This window comes from Mercenaria mercenaria, chromosome 1, assembly GCF_021730395.1.
Source record: "Mercenaria mercenaria strain notata chromosome 1, MADL_Memer_1, whole genome shotgun sequence".
In the NCBI taxonomy this organism is placed as follows: domain Eukaryota; kingdom Metazoa; phylum Mollusca; class Bivalvia; order Venerida; family Veneridae; genus Mercenaria; species Mercenaria mercenaria.
The window spans coordinates 56,223,980-56,245,291 of NC_069361.1; the positions used below are offsets into that span (position 1 = coordinate 56,223,980).

At 34.7% G+C, this 21,312-nt stretch overlaps 2 protein-coding genes across 8 annotated transcripts in view; one reads left to right on the forward strand and one right to left on the reverse strand.

Annotated features, from left to right (window-relative positions):
• LOC123536700 (probable tubulin polyglutamylase ttll-15) overlaps positions 1-21,312 on the reverse strand; it is a 76,680-nt gene that overhangs the window by 40,223 nt on the left and 15,145 nt on the right. The gene's annotated exons all lie outside the window — the stretch shown is intronic.
• Positions 2,279-21,312, forward strand: part of LOC123536677 (uncharacterized) — an 80,285-nt gene continuing 61,251 nt past the window's right edge. For 4 of the 7 annotated variants that reach the window (XM_053548586.1, XM_053548607.1, XM_053548599.1 and 1 more), the window contains exons 1-4: positions 2,584-3,098; positions 16,219-16,299; positions 19,243-19,361; positions 20,117-20,225. In XM_053548586.1, coding sequence (XP_053404561.1) covers positions 2,994-3,098; positions 16,219-16,299; positions 19,243-19,361; positions 20,117-20,225 — 414 coding nt within the window. In that variant the 5' untranslated portion in view covers positions 2,584-2,993. The other 3 variants (XM_053548595.1, XM_053548593.1, XM_053548614.1) reach the window with 3 other exon arrangements.

The following is a 21,312-nucleotide window of genomic DNA, read 5'->3' on the forward strand; positions in this document are numbered from 1 at the left end:
TTCATTGTGTATAGACCGGTCCTGATTTGAACAATGTTGGTAGAGGTCCACCAGACAATGCTACATGCCAAATGTCTAAGCTCAGTGCATTGTGGTTCAAGACAGAAGATTTTTAAAGGTTTTCCTTTTTTGTATTTCACTGTAATATGCACTCAATATTAATGTGCTTGTGTAAAGAAGTAATCTTGATATAGACTTTGCATATCTATTTTAATTTAAACAATATACGCACTAAATCATAGAGGATCTTAGTGTGTGAAAATAAATTTATCTTTCAAACAAAGTCGATAAAAAGAAAGAGACTTTGACAGTCAACATTATCTACAGCGTGTTTCGCAAGTTATCCAAAATCAAACCAAACACTCTTTTCTTTTAAATGTGTCTGCCTCAAATGCTATGTACATACTGGCACAGGATACCATAACATTTGCTTGTAGAGTGCCGTTCTAAACAACAATATTGTGTGAGTGATTTGCGTCTTTTATAACTTTCATGGACAGATTCAATCAAAACAGGGACAAAGATCCAGCATGGACAGCCACGCTCTCAGCAGCAGAAGCGAATAGTGCACGGATGCACGTGCTAACTGTCGAGAATCACACAAAGCAAACAATTTTACAACCAGGACAATACAAAGATTGAACAAAGTTTGTCATCGCATTAGAACGGTCAGTTACAAAAACAAAACGAGAGTGTGTGGGTGGTGGGGGGGGGGGGGGCAACCGGCGTGTGGTGGGCAAAAAACCTTAAAATCAAAGCCCACCACAAAGTTTCAAATCCATAGAACAGTTCAAACAAAAAGTATTCCCTCCTCGACAAAGCGAGGTGCACCAAACATGTCTGAAATTGTCGGGTCAAAACCTCTTTTAACGAAACGTTTGATAATTTTACGAAGTACAACTGGAAAATTGCCACGACTCAGAAAGTTACTTTGTAATTAAAAAAAAAACAACATCTCCAGTCCGAGCCGGATCAGCTTGGTTACAGTGTTTCCTGCAGATAAGACGTGCATGTGGGAGGAGCATCACCGACTTGTGAGTAATTAGTCATTTGAAAATCAAAGAGCATCAATTTAGAGAACTAAATTTTCTCTTAGAAGTCATTAAGATGTGTGTAAAATCGAAAACTTTTGATACGTACAAATTGGGAACTTAATTATGCCTGAATCTTCTATCATGTATGTCTCCTCTCTAAGCAAATTTGCTGACGGTCGAGGTCCAATTTAGAGCTCTAAAGCAAAACAGGAAGTGCATACTGTCATCTTTAAGTTAAAGGCCCAAAGTCAACGCTTAACTAATAGCTACAATTTGAGGAAAACAATATAAATTTGTTTTCTTTTTTGTTTAATACATGAGTTGGATACTATATATGACCAAATAGATGAGAACATATATTGCATATGAAAGGTTTAGGAGTTGTTTACTAAAAGGGGGAGAATATGGGTTGACACAGACTTTTAGAACTCAGAAATCTAGTTTGATAGCCGGTAAAACTTAGAAGATATTTGTTTGATCCGTGTAGTTTCAATACCAAGACAAGAATACTGTCCAGGCAGTATGGAATTTGTTGATGTAAAACAGAAATCAGTTTTGAAATTTCGAACTTCTAAAAGCTGTGCCATTTTCTCTTATGGTGGCATATTTCTGCTACGAGATAGCTAGGTAATTTGTAAACTTTCCAGGAAATGTGTGCATTTTTCTGAAAACATTTGATATAAGTAATAAATAATAGTTTCTAGATCTAGTAATTTTTTATTTGATTTCCCTGAAATGTTTTACTGCAAAATTTCGCGTTAATGCTTGGAACTGCCACGAGATGCTCGTTAACTATCACGATAATATTTTAAACTTTCCAGCAAAATTGTGCATTTTTCTGAAACCATTATCGCAATAAATTATTTTTTTCTCGATATGCCTTTTATTTCCGGGAAACTTTAGGCTGTTGTAATAAACTTTTCAGAAAAGTTTGAAATATTGAGATAATTTCTGAAAGTATCGAGAACGGTAATCTAATGGCAGCTGTGGGAACTTACACAAAAACAAAGAGCTATATACTTCTTTGACAAAAAGTATCCAGAAAATAATGTAAATTATCGCAATAATATTTCCAGGAAACTTTCCACTACTGTATTGAGATAATCTTTTCAGAAAAATTCGTTTTGTCAAGATAAATTTTAGAAGTATCGCGATAGTTGCCTAGCTATCTCGTGGCAGAAATATGCATATATTCTCTGATCTTTCAAAGGTTTTACGGAGACGGTAAAATAACGAACATGGGATTTTACACACTATATCCAAGGGCGGCTAATCTTGCAATCCAGTAGCAGACAGCAAGCTAATGCATTTGTGTCCAATTTAAAGTTGTTAAACAGCCTACAACTTCAATTGTCAGTCAAGTACCTACACTTAAAAAGACTCGGAATAAAAAATATCATTTATTCTACAACTTTTCTTCTAATTCCCTTGGTTAAAAAATTGTTGAAATTATGAAACGGCCTAAAAGTTGAAAGGTGTTCGGATTGGCCGAGTCGTCTTGACAACGACCGTACACTACAGGTAGAGCATGTGAATGGCAAAGGTAAATAAAATAACAAGATTAACTATGTATGAGTGGATCCTTAAAAGACAGTAATTTACTATCGATTAAACTTTGTATCTGTTTTCTGTGAAGAGAAACTAACTGTTTCGATTTTATTTCTTTTATCGCAGTTGAGAAGGAATTCACGGATGGTAGAGTTTTGTATCAGTTGAAAAATGTGATAGGATATGGATCATAAGTATTGAATATTGGATGTACAGATAAGCTAATTGGTGTATAATATTCATCATTACCTTTAAAATATTCATTGAAGTTGTGTTTTGAATTGTTTTATTCATTAGTGTATTGATTTCAATTAAGAAAATAAGTAATGAAATGGATTAAAAGTTTTTAAAGTTTTCAGAGTGGTGGAATTTATGTTCTTGAGTTTTAAAGGCAGGAATTGAAAAGTGACAATGCCACGCCATGGGACAGGGCTCGGCGCTGGGAATTTCCCTGCTGCTAATAAATTGTTAATGCGATATGAAAATGACCGAGCTTACAAGCTACATTTGCAAAAAGTAAGTAAAAATATTTTTAATATATTTAAAAGTGCAATTCTCACTATATATTATAGGGCCAAGTAAATGTCATTTGAATTTCCCAGTGAAAATTTTATATGTGAATTAAGAACGTTTAGTCGTCAGCTTGCAAATTGATATCTCCTTTTAAGATGGTAATATCATAATTTTTTTTAGTTTTAGTTGACCATTTATGTTTTTGATTATCCATTTTGTACTTGACTTGACCAAGGGCGTGGCGCCCATTACGCACAGTACGCACATGTGTGATGTAAAAAATTCCAGGTATACATATATATAATGTTTGTTGCCAAAACAAGAGTTACTAAATTAAAGCATCTTAATTGCAAGCAAGCACTTTATATATATATGTATAAGGCTTAGCCCATCTAACTAAGTGATTTACCAGGACTGATTCAATATTGAAATCTGCGAGATATAACATAATCAAGCCATGAGTGTTGTTTTGCCCATTACCGCCTGAGAGGTCGGAACAGTTTATGTCAGGTTATTATTTCTCATAATCTTACCCAAACTGGTACTTTTAGTGTTAAAGTTTCTAAAATATTGACCTCTTAAATGTTCGAAGTCCCCTAGAATTATATGCCGCAAAATGCATCAGAATGCCCACTCTTTAAGTTTCCAAAATTTCCGGGGGAGCCTTTGAGCGGTTAAAATTTTCCAAATATTAACCTTTTAAGTGTCCGAAGTCCCCTTGAATTGTATGCCACAAAACGTGTCAGAATTAGGGCTGTCATTGATTGGGTCTTTGTCATATCGACGATACTGATATATCGGAAGACAGATATCGACGATACATCGATATATTGATTATTGAGTTAGTGTAACAATTTAATTGTTCATGTACATGCTATATACCTTCTTGTTAATGTTATTTTTAGTTTAATTGCATGCTTGTCATGTGTTTTATTTGTATTTATGTATTTCCCCATACAGGTAGTGCAGACTAGTTGGAAAAGACTGCTATGGTACAAGTTTAGACATGACCTTTATTGACAACTTCCGTTACTTAGGGAAGTTTTTGCAGGCAGAAAAGTTGTTTTAGAGGGTCTGAGTGTTTATCTGGATAGTTTTTTTTCCTTGTGTAAAATATCGATTTTTAAAAATGTAAATCGATAATCGATCAACCAAAAAATATCGTTGATACATCGATATTGTTTCTGTCGATGACAGCCCTAGTCAGAATGCACCATGTTTTTTTTTTATCTAAGTCTACAAAATTCCAGGGGGCTTTCAGCGGTTAAACTTTTTGAAATATTGACCTTTTAAATTTCCGAAGTCCCCTATGAATTATATGCCACAAAATGCGTCAAAATGCACCATTTTTGATCTAAGTCTCAAGAATTTCTCAGGGGAGGCTCCCAGACCCCCACCAGCTGGAGGGGGAAACCCCCTCCCCCACTAAGCAATTCGTGCCTCGTTGTGCGTATCATTTTTGAAGCTCCGGCTACGCCTATGTTGATAGTTTTGTTTTTCAGCCTAAATTTATTCTTTCAATGTTAAAAATACCACTTTTTATTCTTGTATTCTTTTTGAATGCAAATGACACAATATTATATACATAGCAAAGAATTTTCATCATCATCATCATCTTAAGTAATCACCTTATTCTAGAAGAGTATGCTTAAATAAACTTTCTCGAAGAGTTATTCTTATTGGCTCTTACAATTCACATTTTTGGAAAAACTGACAGCAAAATTATATGTTATGCCCAGTATTGTTATTATAATACAGTATGAAATATGTGATATAAATCAATTTTAAAACAGTTATTTAACAAAACATCCTTGTATAAGATATAAGATTTACGTAGATACTGTTTATGTGTGTTACATTAAGAACTAAGCTGATTAAAATTAAGAAACTTGGATAAGTGTGTAATGCTCCCTAATACTTAACATTTTAAAGTTTGTAAGTACTTGGACAGTGTGTGAATACATGCAGGCACTGATTGACTTTAATATAAGGTTTGGAAGAACTGTTCGAGCATTTTATCAGCAGTTACTTTCAAAAAGAATGTTTGAATGCTGGTCAGTGTTTTAAGCTACAAGAAAATGTGTTGTCTCCTAAGTATAATTCCAATATTATGTATTATGTGGTTGCAATACACATAGTGATTTTTGATCTGGATACATTTAAATACATTCCATAATTAATCTTGACAGATTAACTTATATCATACATAACATAATCCATGTTATGTTATGATATATTCTTTTTTTCTACTTGTAAAACTTTCCGGATATGGGTTTTTTTTCCTTCCAAAATTGAGCAGGTCTTTCATTGTGATTTTTGGCTAAAGATTTGAACATTAATGGGTTAAGTTTAGAGATCTGACTGACAGGCTTTGAATTAATTCTAAGACAGGGAAATATCTGCAAATGATAAATAAAATGAATGGAAAGTTTTCAAGGCTTATTTAAGTCACTATTAAATATAACAAATCAAAATACAGAAATTCATGAGAAGCTCTGAAATGACAGGTTGCTGTTTTAGCCCAGTACATGTACAAGCATGAATTCAACTATTCTTGTAGTCATGTAGTCCTCAGCGCTTTATATGAATAAAGTAAACTTTGGTAATAATGAAATAATTACTTTTTAGTTCTACAAGCTTATGTATTCCAACTTTCTTATTTTTAAGGCCTTTGAAAAGATAAGATCACTTTAAACCATACTTTTAATGTTTTATGTTGGGGTTTAAGCATTAATTACACAATAATGCAAAATTTATGCAAGATCACTGACCTCACTGAAATTCATTTGACTTAGAGTATTTATAACATATATGGTGAAATTGTAATTTGATAGATAATATTTGTTCTATATTTTCAAACTTCCTATATTCAAATATGGTAGTCAAGTTTGTTTAAGGGTATATTATCATTCATTACCCGTCAGTTTTCAAGAGCTGTTCAATAAAGTAGGTATGAAGTCACATAAAATCATGGTGATATATACCTGTTGTTTGTTTGATAGTGCTCAACTTTACACTTATACAGCATTTCTTCTGTCATCATTGAGATAATACTTTAACATGTAAACTTACATGTAAGAACATTTGTTCTTATCGATTATCAATTTTATCAAATCTAGCTATAGCTAGCTACAGGGAGGGTTGAGAAAAAGATTGACAAATTAGCAGCAAGGAAAGTGTTTTTGATAATTTCTTTTCTCTGTAAGTGTTTTGACTGAATGACCTTCTTGTTGAAGAAGACTAGTAATGTATACAATAATTACAGGCAATTTTCTCATCTATACATTGGGGAGGAAAGATTAAATGTAAATACAATACATTCTGAAATAACACGCTTTGTCAGACTTTCAACTTATTGATTTCTCTTTAAATTGAGATTATGGGAAAATTCCAACTTGGCACATTTATTATTTTGGACATACTTAACAGTGTTAAACTGATAACTTATCAACAAATCACTTAAAGTCACTCTTTCATCCTTTTTAGGGTAAAAAATGAAGTTATTTCAACTTAAGTATTTAATGTTTTATATGAAACTGTACTTATTATAGAGAGGTTTTGTTAAGGGCCATGGGACATGGATTACCCCCTGCTATAGTGGTCTGATGTCTGGGCTGCTTAATAATTTTCTGTAGCAAATAAAGTGCTAAATGAGAGGACCCCACTGACTCCCCTCTACTAGGCAACTTCAATCTTTTGTAAAGTTTTCTGTCATGAAAGTTACAAAAATAATGAAGAGGTGTAAACCTTAAAATTGATCTTTAATTATAGTAATATGCAATTTCTTTCCTTATATATAAAGCTTTAGTACAAATCTCAAAATTTTTAGGTTGTTGCGAAACATGTAATAGTTATAGTATGTGTGAGAGTGTGTTACCAGGATATATCAGAGCTAGGGGTACATCGAGGGTATTTTTCTCTGCACATATCGTCGAGGCCGGTAGGCCGAGACAGATATGTGAAGAGAAAAATAACGAGATGTACCCCTAGCTCTGATATATCCTGGTAACACACGAGCACTACATATTATAACTGTTTTATCGCATAGTTTATCATTAAAATTTATATATCGTTTTCATTTAAATTTGTTTATTATTATTTTTACTATTTTGATTCCCTTTCTGCGCCTCGCTGACTGAAACACTAAAACTTCTGTTTTAGAAAATGTGTTCCCCAGATAAAAGTACCCAACAAATTTCTGCATTGGTTTTAAATCTTTGCATTTCATTGGCCAGACATACTGTAAAACTTGTTGTTTTGTTTGTAAAAAAAATCAAAGAAAAAGAAACATTTGAGAAATCTCAGAATTTCATATATTTCATGTATTTCTGAATTTGGCAATAACTATCAAGTTTTTGAAATATTCTAGTTTATTTATTCTTTTACTTTATGAATGTAGGTGTTTGTGACAATTCTTTCTCTGTGAACTGTAAATTGGAGCTAAAATCATCTTTTCTTTGAAAGGAAAAAATTATACTCCCTTGATAGGACCTCAATAGAGAAAAAGTGTTCCGATATATATCGGAACAGTTTTACTGTGCTGATATATATCGGAACACTTTTTTTCTTATGAAACTCCATAGAGATTTCCGTGTTGATATATATCGCAACAGTTTTGTAAGATATCAGCACAGTTTTGCAGTAATAATGTGTGTTACTATGTATAACATGCTGCAAAGATCAAAGGAAAATTGCCGCACTATGCGATAATGGCATATAGAACTTCAAAAACATTTTATTATTGCATTGTACATAAAAAATAGTGCCTCTGTGAAATTTATCAACACATTTAAGTAGTCTTTAAGATTTCAACTGGTCTTTTGTATCAAATAAGGCTTTGATTTTCTCACACTCGCCTGTTTGTTTCCATAGCAGCTTATATTTCTGTGTATAAAATTTTACTGGAAAAGTTCATTTGAAATATGTTACCAAATACCAATTAGACTTCATCATTATACACAATCTGACTAAAGTACTTGATCTTCTAAACGAAGATCTGAGAACGATCCATTCACATTCGTCCTCTGTATATTTTGGATTTCCAGTATTGCTATTTTTATTTTATCCAATCAGGCGACTTGTTCGAATGTCAAAGAGTAAGAAAAATGTGCAGTCATTCCAGGGCTCGAACCCGGGACACCTCGCTTACAAAGCAAGTGGCCTACCGACTGAGCTAACCGGCTATCTGATACATTAAGACATAAGAATTGTAAATATCAAAAGTCAAGGCTACAGGTAGATTTGCAAGATGTTGTAAGTTAGGCTTTGATTGGCTAGCGAAAGGGTCGTCAGAACGAGGCAATGAATAGGTCGTTCTCAGATCCTATGCGTAGCGTAATAGGATATGTACTTTAGTCAGATTGTCATTATACATGTCTCTTAATATTTGTTGCCATAGCAACTTTAAAGGTTTTTCCTAAAAGGTACATTAATAGCAGTGTTTTCAATCAATTGATGATTTCTGTATGATGCCTAATCAAGGTAACTGCCCTTCCTCATCAGATAAATGTTCAATATTGGATGAATGTTTACCAGATAAAAACACATCCTGATTGCTACAGTAACTCAGATCTTGTCTGATTCTGACATTAACTATTTATATATATATCCGAAAAGATCCAAGCACTGTTAAGGTAGAGGTAAATTCCCAAGAGCTTATTAGAAAAAAATGTATATATTTCATAATTCATCCAATTATTTAAATACATGACCTGATTACCTAAGGTGATTTATCACGATGGCAGCATCATAGATATTGAGGGTTCTCTATATTGGACTATTCATTAAACAGAAATTACATTTCACAAGACTTAGTGCTTTTAATAATCCATCTACAGTCGACATCGTACTTGCGACCACCTCTATTAAGCGAATTTTGTCTTAAACGACCGGTCAGAATCCCTCCCGAACGTTTTCAGTACATAAATTCATTCCATTAAACGACTAGCGACCACATTAATGTAGTCCCGACAGGTAAAATATTCGACAAAAGTATCTGTTAAGCGACCGGGTACCAAAATTCTACCAGGCATTTCTTCATCTGTGTAATTAGCGAGTATGTTTTGTATGTGACTGAATGCAATTAACCTTTGTATCAGTCGAACTGACAAACAATCTAGCCATAATTTTCAAGGCATATGGACTTGGAAAAGTGTTCATGATGTTAAAACAGATTTTTAAACCATACATGTATATTCATAATAAATACAGTTACATTTACAGTTAAAAATAACTTTTTTTCCATCTGACGAAATTCATTAAGAGACCATTCCATTAAGAGACCACTTCTTAGCAGTCCCTTGAGTGGTCTCTTAATACAATGTCGACTGTATAAACAATGGAAAATAACAGATTTAAATTATTCTTTGTACTGTTTAGATTTTTTATGCTGTTTGATCATTTGTCAATCAGTCTGTCAATTCATCGTTAGCTTGCCCCCACTACATCTCCGTAACCTGTGGCCAGATTTCAGTAAAACTTCATAGGAGTGAGTTATAGCACTTTAATTTAAAGGCAGTTTTTCTCTACATCTCCTGTAATATTTGAGAGATTCAACTAAAATTTTATATGAATGATGAGTAGCAAGCATAAGTGTGCAATTTTTACTGGTTTCTGGTTGACTGACTTTGGCAGAGTTATTGGCCTTTGAAATAGCAAATAAGTAAATTTTGTACTGACTTTTCTGAACTGTTCAAATTACGAATCCATCCACCTTTCCATTTGAATAAACTGGTATTTTCAAAGGCAGTTTCTAGTTATTCACTTGAGCAACCATGAAACAGCATATTCATTCTCCTTGTAATAACTATTTACATGGCAGATAAACTGCATATGTAAATATATACCGTTACTCATTAGAGATTCTATTGAATGTGTGGGTCTCCTAATTACAGATAGCAAGTCAGTCCCTGGAGATTTAGTACAAAGATCAAATGATTATTGTATTCTTTCATTAGCTAAATTAATAATTTATTAGTTAATTCCACAGGAGATATCTTAGTGTGTCTTCGTATAATCATCCTCTCAGGCAACAAATTTATCAGCTTCCTTTATCAAGGTCTCACATTAATTAGCGATTCAGTGATAAAAATAAACAGTAATTAATTGAGGGTTTAATATTTTTAGCCAATTTCATTCAAATTTCATTACAAACGTACCTTTCAATGAAAACCATATAATACCCAATGAAAACCTAAGATTTTGTGTGATTTTGTTCAAACTTTGCCGAAGGATGTAATTTGCCAACACATTAAAGCCCTGCTCCGTGGCTATTCAAATTCTATTGTGTGTATGCAACCCAAGATTACAATAGGTAACAGTTAATGGCCATGCGCCACACTTTAGCACGCAAAACCACAGGTATTTTATATAGAGTTTTATATAAAATAGACTCTATTTTGACAGGCGTCACTGTTCATAGTCAGGATTTTCTTGCTTTTTCAGTGACAATTTAAGGTTAAAAGGTAGGACTGGAGCAAGTCTTTAAAGGTGAATTTGATTGACAGTCAACAAGGTTCTTGCAGATAGATAGGGCTATAAATAGTATTGTATTGTTCACAGCCTCACTTAGGGATGCGCAGTATTCACTTAAATTAACAGGTGTTGATGATTACAGTGTGTAGTACACACACAGCAAATACGAATGACTCATGAGCACCAGTACCTTTTAGCTTGTCTGAGTTTTGAAAAAAATCTCTGAGGTATTGTCACTTGATCGTTGGTGTTGGTTAAAATGTTTGTTTAGGTCCGCCTTTTCTCAAAAACTGTAAGAGCTACAGCTTTAAAACTTTGCACACTTGTTTATCATCAATAGATGACTGTGTAGGCCAAGAACCATAACTCTAACCTGCATTTTGTCAGAATAATGGCTCTTTTTGTACTTAGAAATTCTGAACTATAACGCTTTTCTTACATGTTACTGTCCAGCACTTGCAGATGAGCGATGGCATCTGTAAGTGGTGCTGTTGTTTGAATATTACCACTGAGTAGTGTCTAAAAAAGGCGGGATATATGTTACCTCTTACATTTTACCAAGAATATTGCAAAATTGTTTTTGCAATCAAAAAGAAATTGCTGCTACATTATAACAATCAGACATTTTTAAAACAGTGTTCTGCTTGAATTAAACTGGCAAAACTTAAAAGATTAAAGCTGTATTCATGGTTAAGTAAGATAAATTTCTGTATAGCCACAGCTGAAAATAGGGGTCTAATATACTATGTGGTAGAGTGGTTAAGGTCTCTGACTTTAAATCCCTTTGCACTCACCACTATGGATTCTAAATATCGCTTGGGCTGTAGAGATCTTACATGTGGGGAAGCCATCCTGCTGGCTTACTGAAGCTTGGAGGTTCTACCTAGATGCACATCCATACTTGCAATAGTGTCCGGAGGGGCACCTGTGGCCCTTCTTCACCTTAAAAAGCATTAGCTGGAGAGTCCCTACATGACCTATAATTGTGTTGGTGTGAATTGTTAATTTCAACAAGAACACAACTATGGTGGTATGTACCTTAGTACAGACGAAAATATTATATGATATACTACAATACCAAGTTCGATACCCAGCTCAAGCTGAAATGAAAACTTACTATTTATCATTTACGAGTATAAAATAATGTGCCACTGTATTTATATGTTAGACAAGACTAACTTTTTTATTTTCCAAAAATTATTTAATTAATGTGCATGTTAGTATTTTACAAAGAATATTTTAAGAAAAAAATGTCAAAAGCCGAATAAAAAGCCAAATTATTTTTGTTGAGCTGTATGCTTTTGGTTTAATCTTAACAGTATCTGATATTTCTTTTTATGTTTAATACTCTCAGGACTTCAATAATATAATTCATACTATGATATTAATATATTTATAAAAATAGTTCAGCAGTTTTGTTGATTTTTGACCCAATCTGTGATACACTGCAGTGCCATGACCATTATTACAAATTCTCTCATTGGACCAATGCAATAATACGTCGATAAAGTCAAATTTATTACAGAAATTAATTATTTAATTCATTTGTTTGTTTGCTTTATTTGGTTAAACAAAAAACAACACACACACACGCACACGCACACACACACACAAAACAACTTCAGCAGCATAAAATTGTGCAGTAAAACTGAGAATATTGACCTACCCAATGTTCCTAGATACAATACCAGTGCTGAAAAATTCACCTTGTGTAACTGATAACTTCCCCACATTATCATTATGGGGGACTAGTTACTGGTACTTCAGACATGTTGTTTTCGATCAATTGTCGAAGGATCTTCAGATTACTGTGAAATTATTGTCAGTCATGAAGGACTGCTTTTAATGGATTTTGTATTTGTATAGATCCTTGAAAGCTAGCCTAAAATTTAGGACAAATTATCTTATTTACCATTTCTGTAACATCGACCAATTTGAATCTCCTTGAAACAGCCGTTTTAGAAGAAACTATGGAATTTCATGCTGACTTAATGATTGTGAAGTTCTGTGCATTCCTTAATTGAATGGATTGTTTTATCAATTGTAAAAGAATAACTTGATAAGCTCCCTCTGTAATTACGCTACTTTAACCCTTATCATGCTGGACATGACTAAGTCTGCCTTTGCGACCAGTGTAGATCATGATCAGCCTGCACTGTTCACCATTCAGTCAGTATCTTATGGTACATACCCCTTTGAACTGTTAATGGTACTGTCCAAATTGGAAGATGGACAAGTTCATTATAGAAATTTAGCAGGGTAAGGGTTAGATAAAGTTCCTTTTAATTATTGATGAACAGGAAATTATTGATATCCAAGCCATTGCATGAGCGGAAATTGCAGGAAATAAAATAAAAGATATTTAGAATGATTGAATTAACTAATAAAATATACAAGCAAATGTCCAATAAATAATACTGAAGAGAGCATTAAGATTTTTGTCAATTGATAGTCGCCATTAGATATTTACATAAAGAAGCCGCCGCATGTTTTGTAATCGGGTATTGATTTTAATTACGACTGTTTCTTCATTAATAAGATGTCTGTCTGGTTATCTTATTCTGTTTTGTTGTTGGATTGAATGTCACACTGACACAAGTTCAGGTCATATGGCAACTTTTCCCACTTCGGATGGCTGAGGAAGACCCCCAAGTGCCCCTCAAAGCATTGTTTCAGGCATGAAGGAACCTGGTTCACCAACCTTGCACTAACAAGTTGGATGGCTTTATGCCCAAGCAAGGTTTCAAACTTTAACCACTCAGCCATGGAGGCCACCACTCTCATTCTGTAGAGCACATTATTGAAGTATGAGGTTGTGAGTTTGATACCGTGGCAAGTCAAATGCATTCTGTGATGATTTGACAGAAAACAATTTGTCGCAAGATATTTGTCTTTTGCCTCTGATTCATGTGGGTAAGTTATTTTGGAGAATAATTCAGTGCTTGTATGGACTCCAGCAAGACTGGTTAGGCAGACCACAACTGGTTAGGCAGACCACACTTTACAGAACTGGTATACTTTTAGTTGTAGGGGGACTTGTTGAATGTATTTTTTTAGCTCAGATGAGTTTTTTCTGATCGCTCAATGTCCGTCGTCTGTCGTCCATCGTCCATCAACATTTAGCTTGTGTATGCGATAGAGGCTGTATTTTTCAACTGATCTTCATGAAATTTGGTCAGAATAATTACCTTGATGAAGTCTAGGCCGAGTTCGAAAATGGGTCATCTGGGATCAAAAACTTGGTCAAATCAAGGAAAAACCTTGTGTATACGATAGAGGCTGTATTTTTCAACTGATCTTCATGAAATTTGGTCAGAATGATGACCTTGATAAAATCTAGGATAAGTTTGAAAATGGGTCACCTGGGGTCAAAAACTAGGTCACTAGGTCAAATCAAAGAAAAATCTTGTGTATGCAATAGAGGCTGTATTTTTCTATTGATCTTCATGAATTTTGGTCAGAATGATTGCCTTGATAAAATCTAGGGCAGATTGGAATATGGGTCATCTGGGGTCAAAAACTAGGTCACTAGGTCAAATCAAAGAAAAACCTTGTGTATGTGATAGAGGCTGTATTTTTCAATTGATCTTCATGAAATTTGGTCAGTATGATTGCCTTCATGAAATCTAGATCAAGTTTGAATATGGGTCATCTGTGTTCAAAAAGTAGGTCACTAGGTCAACTCAAAGAAAAACCCTGTGTATGCGATAGAGGCTGTATTTTTCAATTAATCTTCATAAAATTTGGTCAGAATGATTGCCTTGATGAAGTCTAAGTCAGATTTGAATATGGGTCATCTGGCATCAAAAACTAGGTCACTAGGTCATATCAAATAAAATACTTGTTTAAACTCGAGACCACATTTTTGGTCCAATTCCAATGAAAATTGGCCAGAATATTTGTTTCCATGAAATCCCTAGGTCAAACGTTTACAGTTATGGAGTGTTTCTCAGGTGAGCGACCTAGGGCCATCTTGGCCCTCTTGTTTGTGATGAGTATTTTTGAAAACATCTAGTGTTTGCTAGTTATGCCCCCCTTCGAAGAAGGAGGGGTATATTGTTCTGCTGATGTCGGTTGATAGGTCTGTCTGTCGGTCAGTCGGTCATTTGGTCGATAACTTGAGAACCACTTGACTCAGAACCTTCAGACTTGGTAGCATGATTGGACTTAACACTTGGATGACCCCTATTGTTTTTTTGGGTCAGTAGGTCAAAGGTCAAGGTCATAGGGGCCTGAACCTTGAACATGGTTTCAGCTCAATAACTTGAGAACCACTTTACCCAGAACTTTCAAACTTTGTAGCATGATTGGACTTATGAAGTCATAGCGATCACAGGATGGGATAACCCATCATGGGGGCATACATGTTTTACAAACATCTCATGTTTAAATAAGAGTTCATTGCAGATTTGCCTTCACATCAGTTGTTTTCTGTCTCCACTAGTGGTTTATCCGAAATCAGTGTATGCTCAATAAATTAATAGAAGATGTAACCTGACAAAGCTTGGCATAGGTGGAAACAACCAATATTTAAGTTGAATAAAATTTAAAATGTGAGGCTGTATGTTTGTTTTATCATTTTTATTGGAGTTTGATATAATCAAATGTTGAAAGACACAGATGTGAGATTCTTTTTATAGCATGTTTGGTTTTTCTGGTGAAATTTAAGATTAAAATTTCTTCTTAACTTATTACAAAGTCAATTTGACCAACATCTTCAAAACAAAGTTGACGTCTTAATGTTATTTCACTAGTGTAATATAAAAATATGTATTAAATGTCATGAGCCGTACCATGAGAAAACCAACATAGTGTGTTTGCGAACAGCATGGATCCTGACCAGACTGCACGGATGCGCAGGCTGGTCTGGATCCATGCTGATCGCAAGTGCATTATGTTGGTTTTCTCATGACACGGCTTTCGTTATTTCACTCCTATCACATCATTCAATTGTGATCCTGTGGATTTAGCAATACATTGCATTTGTGACAGGAATTTGTTAATGTATATTTAATGGTGGTCTTCCTAGCTTATTGTGGCAAGACTTTAGAAAAAAGTGTCTTGATTAATGTAAATCTGCACACTACTTGTACACTAAAGTTCCATTTAATGAAGATGTCACTCTAAGTTCTCTTTAAACCAGTAACAAAAGAAAAAAATAATAACTGACAGTTGTCACCTTGCAAATAGATGAGATCTGCATGTTTTCTTGCCAACAGTGAAGTATATAATTTCTTATATATTATATTAAAGCTGTATTTACTGAGTACTGTAAATTTATTTCATCAGTTTTAATTCCCTGTATTAACAGTTTAAAGGAAAAAGTAAGAAATATAAAAAAAAAATATCTAAAATTGTTTCTTTTTGTTCACTGAAAATTTTGACACTTGATAATTATCAATCGTGTTACTATGTTCTGATCCTGATAATATGTTTTCCAACATGATGGGAAAAATGGCTTTGATTATTGTTCACAGTAGTTGACAGTGAAAGACCTATCCCTTCTGATGGATGTAGTTGTTAAAAATGTGGACTAGTCCATTATGCTTTAATAGCATAAAAATGATGCTGAGTTAGAGTTATTAAGCCAGCTAGCTTTTAAGTCAATTTACACTGATAATGTTCATCATTATTTGCTTTCATTTTTCAGGTGAACAATGTGAAACATAGACTGGATGTTTCGGAACCAAAGAAACAGAATCACCTGATTCTACGACTGAAACAGATACAGGTATATCTTCATTAAATTTCTTATGTACTTAAGAAGTCAAAGCCTATAATATTAAAATCCTTCATGTTCCTTTCTAAGGCTTAATCAAGCTAATGGTTAACTGTCGGTAGGTTCAGTAAATTACTACATTTGTTCCATTCATATCTTGATCTATGTCGTCATTAAAAGTCGTTTATCTTGTTGATTGAAAGCTCTGTCACTATCCAAGGTTTCAAAGGTTAAAGACTATATCTGGTATCTATTTAATTTATAGTCAGAGATTCAAGAAATGAGACTGCTTTTCAGGTCTTCAGTGATAGGACTTTTGTAGATCAGTCTTAGAGCACAAGAATAATTTATAATGAAAGTTGTTTCTGGGTACACAGTTGAAGTTAACTGATGGCATGGCTGCATTCTGCAGCTGCTCTCCTGACCTAGTTTTACAGCCTTTCAAACTTGACACCATGTTTTGTTCTAGAATCTAGGCAAGACCTTTTCAGTGGTCCCTTAATCCAGATCATGTACTTTCCTTTAAATTCAAGGATTCTTTGCTTCAGTTTATTCTCGACAAGGTTTTCAAAAGTTATATGATCTCATATTCTGGAGGTGAAGGTGTTATGAGGTCAAATTTGAAGGTGAAATTTGTTCACTTTCCAGGGTGCCATCTGTCAGATTGCAGTAGTCTACAAAGAAAGTATTATAATACATGTAATCAAAGCCCCATGGACAAGTAATTGTTAAGTGTGTAACCCTTAGGTCTATGTTCCCATAGAATATCCATTTTAGCAAAAAAACACCAAATTTTATTTAGACAACATTTAGTAATTGCACTGTGTACTTTTTAACATTGGTTCTTTCAGAATAAGGGAACGGGCTGTGATATTTATCAAAATAAATGAAATATTTCGTAGTCCTTTGTAATGTTTTATAATACCTGTAGAGTGTACTTTGCCAAAAGGTAGTACATGTATTGGTATTTTTGGAAGCCGTATTTTTATACCAAATCAATAACTTATCATATAGGTCTTAAATCATCTCAGATGTACATTGAGATCAATGGGGTGTTTAATATAAAGAATAGGTTAAAGTAAATTTAGTTTAAGCTACTTTAATACCTTTTATTAATGTAGACCTTTCCGTTTCCGGATGATAACTCAAGAACGCTTGGGCCTAGGATCATGAAAGTTGATAGGGAGGTTGGTCACCACCAGTAGATGACCCCTATTGATTTTGAGGTCAGTATATGAAAGGTCAAGGTCACAGTGACCCTGAACAGTAAAACGGTTTCCGGATGATAACTCAAGAACACTTGGGCCTAGGATCATGAAAGTTGATAGGCAGGTTGGTAATGACCAGCAGATGACCCCTATTGATTTTGAGGTCTGTATGTCAAGGGTCAAGGTCACAGTGACCCTGAATAGTAAAACGGTTTCCGGATGATAACTCAAGAACACTTGGGCCTAGGATCATGAAAGTTGATAGGCAGGTTGGTAATGACCAGCAGATGACCCCTATTGATTTTGAGGTCAGTATATTAAAGGTCAAGGTCACAGTGACCCTGAACAGTAAAACAGTTTCCGGATGATAACTCAAGAACACTTGGGCCTAGGATCATGAAAATTGATAGGGAGGTTGGTAATGACCAGCAGATGACCCCTATTGATTTTGAGATCAATATGTTAAAGGTCAAGGTCACAGTGACCCTGAACAGTAAAACAGTTTCCGGATGATAACTCAAGAACGCTTAGGCCTAGGGTCACGAAAGTTGATAGGCAGGTTGGTCATGACCAGCAGGTGACCCCTATTGATTTTGAGGTCAGTATGTCAAAGGTCAAGGTCACAGTGACCAGGAACAGTAAAATGGTTTCCAGGCAATAACTCAAGAACGCTTTGGCCTAATGTCAGGAAAATTGATAGTTAGGTTGGCCATGACCAGCAGATGACCCCTATTGATTTTGAGGTCAGTATGTGAAAGGTCAAGGTCACAGTGACCCTGAACAGTAAAACGGTTTCCGGATGATAACTCAAGAACACTTGGGCCTAGGATCATGAAAATTGATAGGGAGGTTGGTAATGACCAGCAGATGACCCCTATTGATTTGGGGTCTGTATGTCAAAGGTCAAGGTCACAGTGACCCTGAATAGTAAAACGGTTTCCGGATGATAACTCAAGAACACTTGGGCCTAGGATCATGAAAGTTGATAGGCAGGTTGGTAATGACCAGCAGATGACCTCTATTGATTTTGAGGTCAGTATGTCAAAGGTCAAGGTCACAGTGACCAGGAACAGTAAAGTGGTTTCCAGGCAATAACTCAAGAACGCTTTGGCCTAGTGTCAATAGGTTAAATGTCAAGGTCAGATTAAACCAGAATGGTAGAACTTTTGTTTACAGTGAGCATATAATTTCTGTTGCTTGTGCAATTACTAAATGCATCAAGGGGGCATTTCGTGTTCATCGAGCTCTTGTTTGAGAAAGCCATGCAATTCACTTGCACAAGGTTGATGACACAACTCATGTGCCTGTAATAAGACCTGGACTGGGAGGAACGCCTGGAGTTTTCCTCTATTATGTGGGGCTCAAACACACTGTCAGAGATGTAATATGAGTAAGAATTGTCCAGATATTAGGAAGATATGTTACGAGATTTGGCAGTAAAACTGAGACTGAATGGATAGGTAAATGACCACTGTCTTAATAATTGATGAAATATGGTTAGGTAGCATACCTGACAAAAAAATGGTAAGATTTTAAAGAAACCACTATCCTAATTGATTGAATATGGTTAGGTAGCAGACCACTAAATTTGACAAAAATTTGTAACAAAGGTTCATGATCAAGTTTAGATCAAAACAAAGACAAAATGATCCTGCTTTATAATTAGAAAGAAAATTTTACTGTTTTATAAACATAATATGCTTTGAAAACTGTAAACTATTAATTATTTTTTTTGGTTTTTCTTCAGAAAGAGGAGGAGAGACAAGCCGAGATTGACCATGAGAACAAAATTCTGCTCAATAAAATGACACATGTACTAAAATATGGTGGTAATATTGACAACTGGAATAATTATGAGTCAAGAAGGTAATTTTGAACAGATTTTTTTTTGCCTTGCTGGTTCAATTCCCTTCTCTGCTTATAATGAATAGTGCATTTTCTGTCCAATGAATGACACATGCTTTTGAATATGGCAGTAATATTGACAATTACAGGTCAAGAATGTAATTTTTATTAAAATGACATTTCATACTATTTCTCTAGTGAAATCAATTTCTGATATACTTTTATGTGGAAAAATGGCTAGACATGCAAGGATATTGAAAATCCCAGCACGATAATTTTAAGCTCTGAAAAATTCTGTGAATGTTCCGATTATTTACAATGCCTGACATTTAATTTTATGTCATGTTGAATGATTGAATGATTTTGCTGGCACACATTCTGTTTACTCTGTGTGTATTAAATTACCTCAGATTTTAAAGAAACTGTGTGAATGATTTAGCCTTCTGGGTGCTTGGTAAACATTGATGAATATGAGATCAGGTGAAAACAATTTCAGTAAAACGCTACTTGCTTGAAGTTGCAAGGGTGAGAACAAAATGTTTGAGTAAGCTACACTTTCTGGTAATCCAAACATAGAAAATGGTTATTAAGACTAGGACTGCATTAATGACTTGAGTGCAAAATGTTTTCACCATGATTTCCAGTTTTGTTTGAAGCATTGGCTTCAGATTTCAGGTTTATTTTATATACTCCTATATTTAGTTTTGTACATCTTTAAACATTTTAAGGTAATTTTACATTTACCATTATAAGGTCTATTCTTCTGACGTTTTCAGTCTCAATTACCCATTTCGAGAAAAACAGAATGAAGAAATTGCTAGAGAAAACATGGGTATAGCCAGACGTTTAGAGACAGTGAAACCAAAGCTTGCAATTAACAAATGGGTATGTCCTGCTGCTTATGTTGGTATAGTTAAACTGTCTGTTTAAAGCTCATTTGTGAAGGAAGCTTGAAGCTTATTATACCCCCACAAAATGAAGTTTGGGGGTAGGGGTGGGTATATAGGAGTGAGCTTGTCTGTCGGTCTGTCGATCGGTCCGTTGGTTTTCATGGTTTCCGGACAATAACTCGTGAAAAGCTTGACAGATTTAACTAATTTTTATTATACAGGTGTAACATATGCATAAGTTTGACTTTGAGGTCAATATGTCAAAGGTCAAGATCACAATGACCCGGAACAGTTTAATGGTTTCTGGATGATAACTTGAGAACGCTTGGGCCTAGGATCATGAAAGTTGATAGGGAGGTTGGTCATGACATGCAGCTGACTCCTATTGATTGTGAGGTCAGTAGGACAAAGGTCAAGGTCACAGTTACCTGGAACAGTTAAACCAATTCTGGACGATAACTTGAGAACGCTGTGGCTTAGGATCATGAAAGTTGATAGAAGGTTGGTCATGACCAGCAGATGACAGCTACTGATTTTGAGGTCAGTAGGTCAAAGGTCAAGGTCACAGTGACCCAGAACAGTTAAATCGTTTCTGGACGATAACTTGAGAACACTTGGGCCTAGGATCACGAAACTTAATAGTGAGGTTGATCATGACCAGCAGATGATCCCTATTGATCTGAGATTCAACTTTGACATTGGCTTACTTCTTTGACAAGGCCGTATTTGTGGATGTATAATTCGTCACTCCTGTGACAGCTCTAGTTTAACACTGTAGAATCTGCTTCCTGATGTCACATGAGAAGATGCAAAACTGATACTAGCATGGTTCAAACTTCAAGCTTTAGTTTCTTTAAAAATATAGAAAGTAAATGGTGCTATGTTGAGCTTACATTAAATGTACAGTCTATTTGAAATAAATCCCAGTGTTTTACTGTACATAATAAGTCTTACAATGAAGACAAGAGAACTTTAAATCTTTTGACTGAACTGAGTGTGATATGCAAATCTATGTAGGGAAGGGAAAGCCCCTCACTTACGGCTTTTGTCATTTTGTGGTTGAGAATATGCAGACTTTTCAT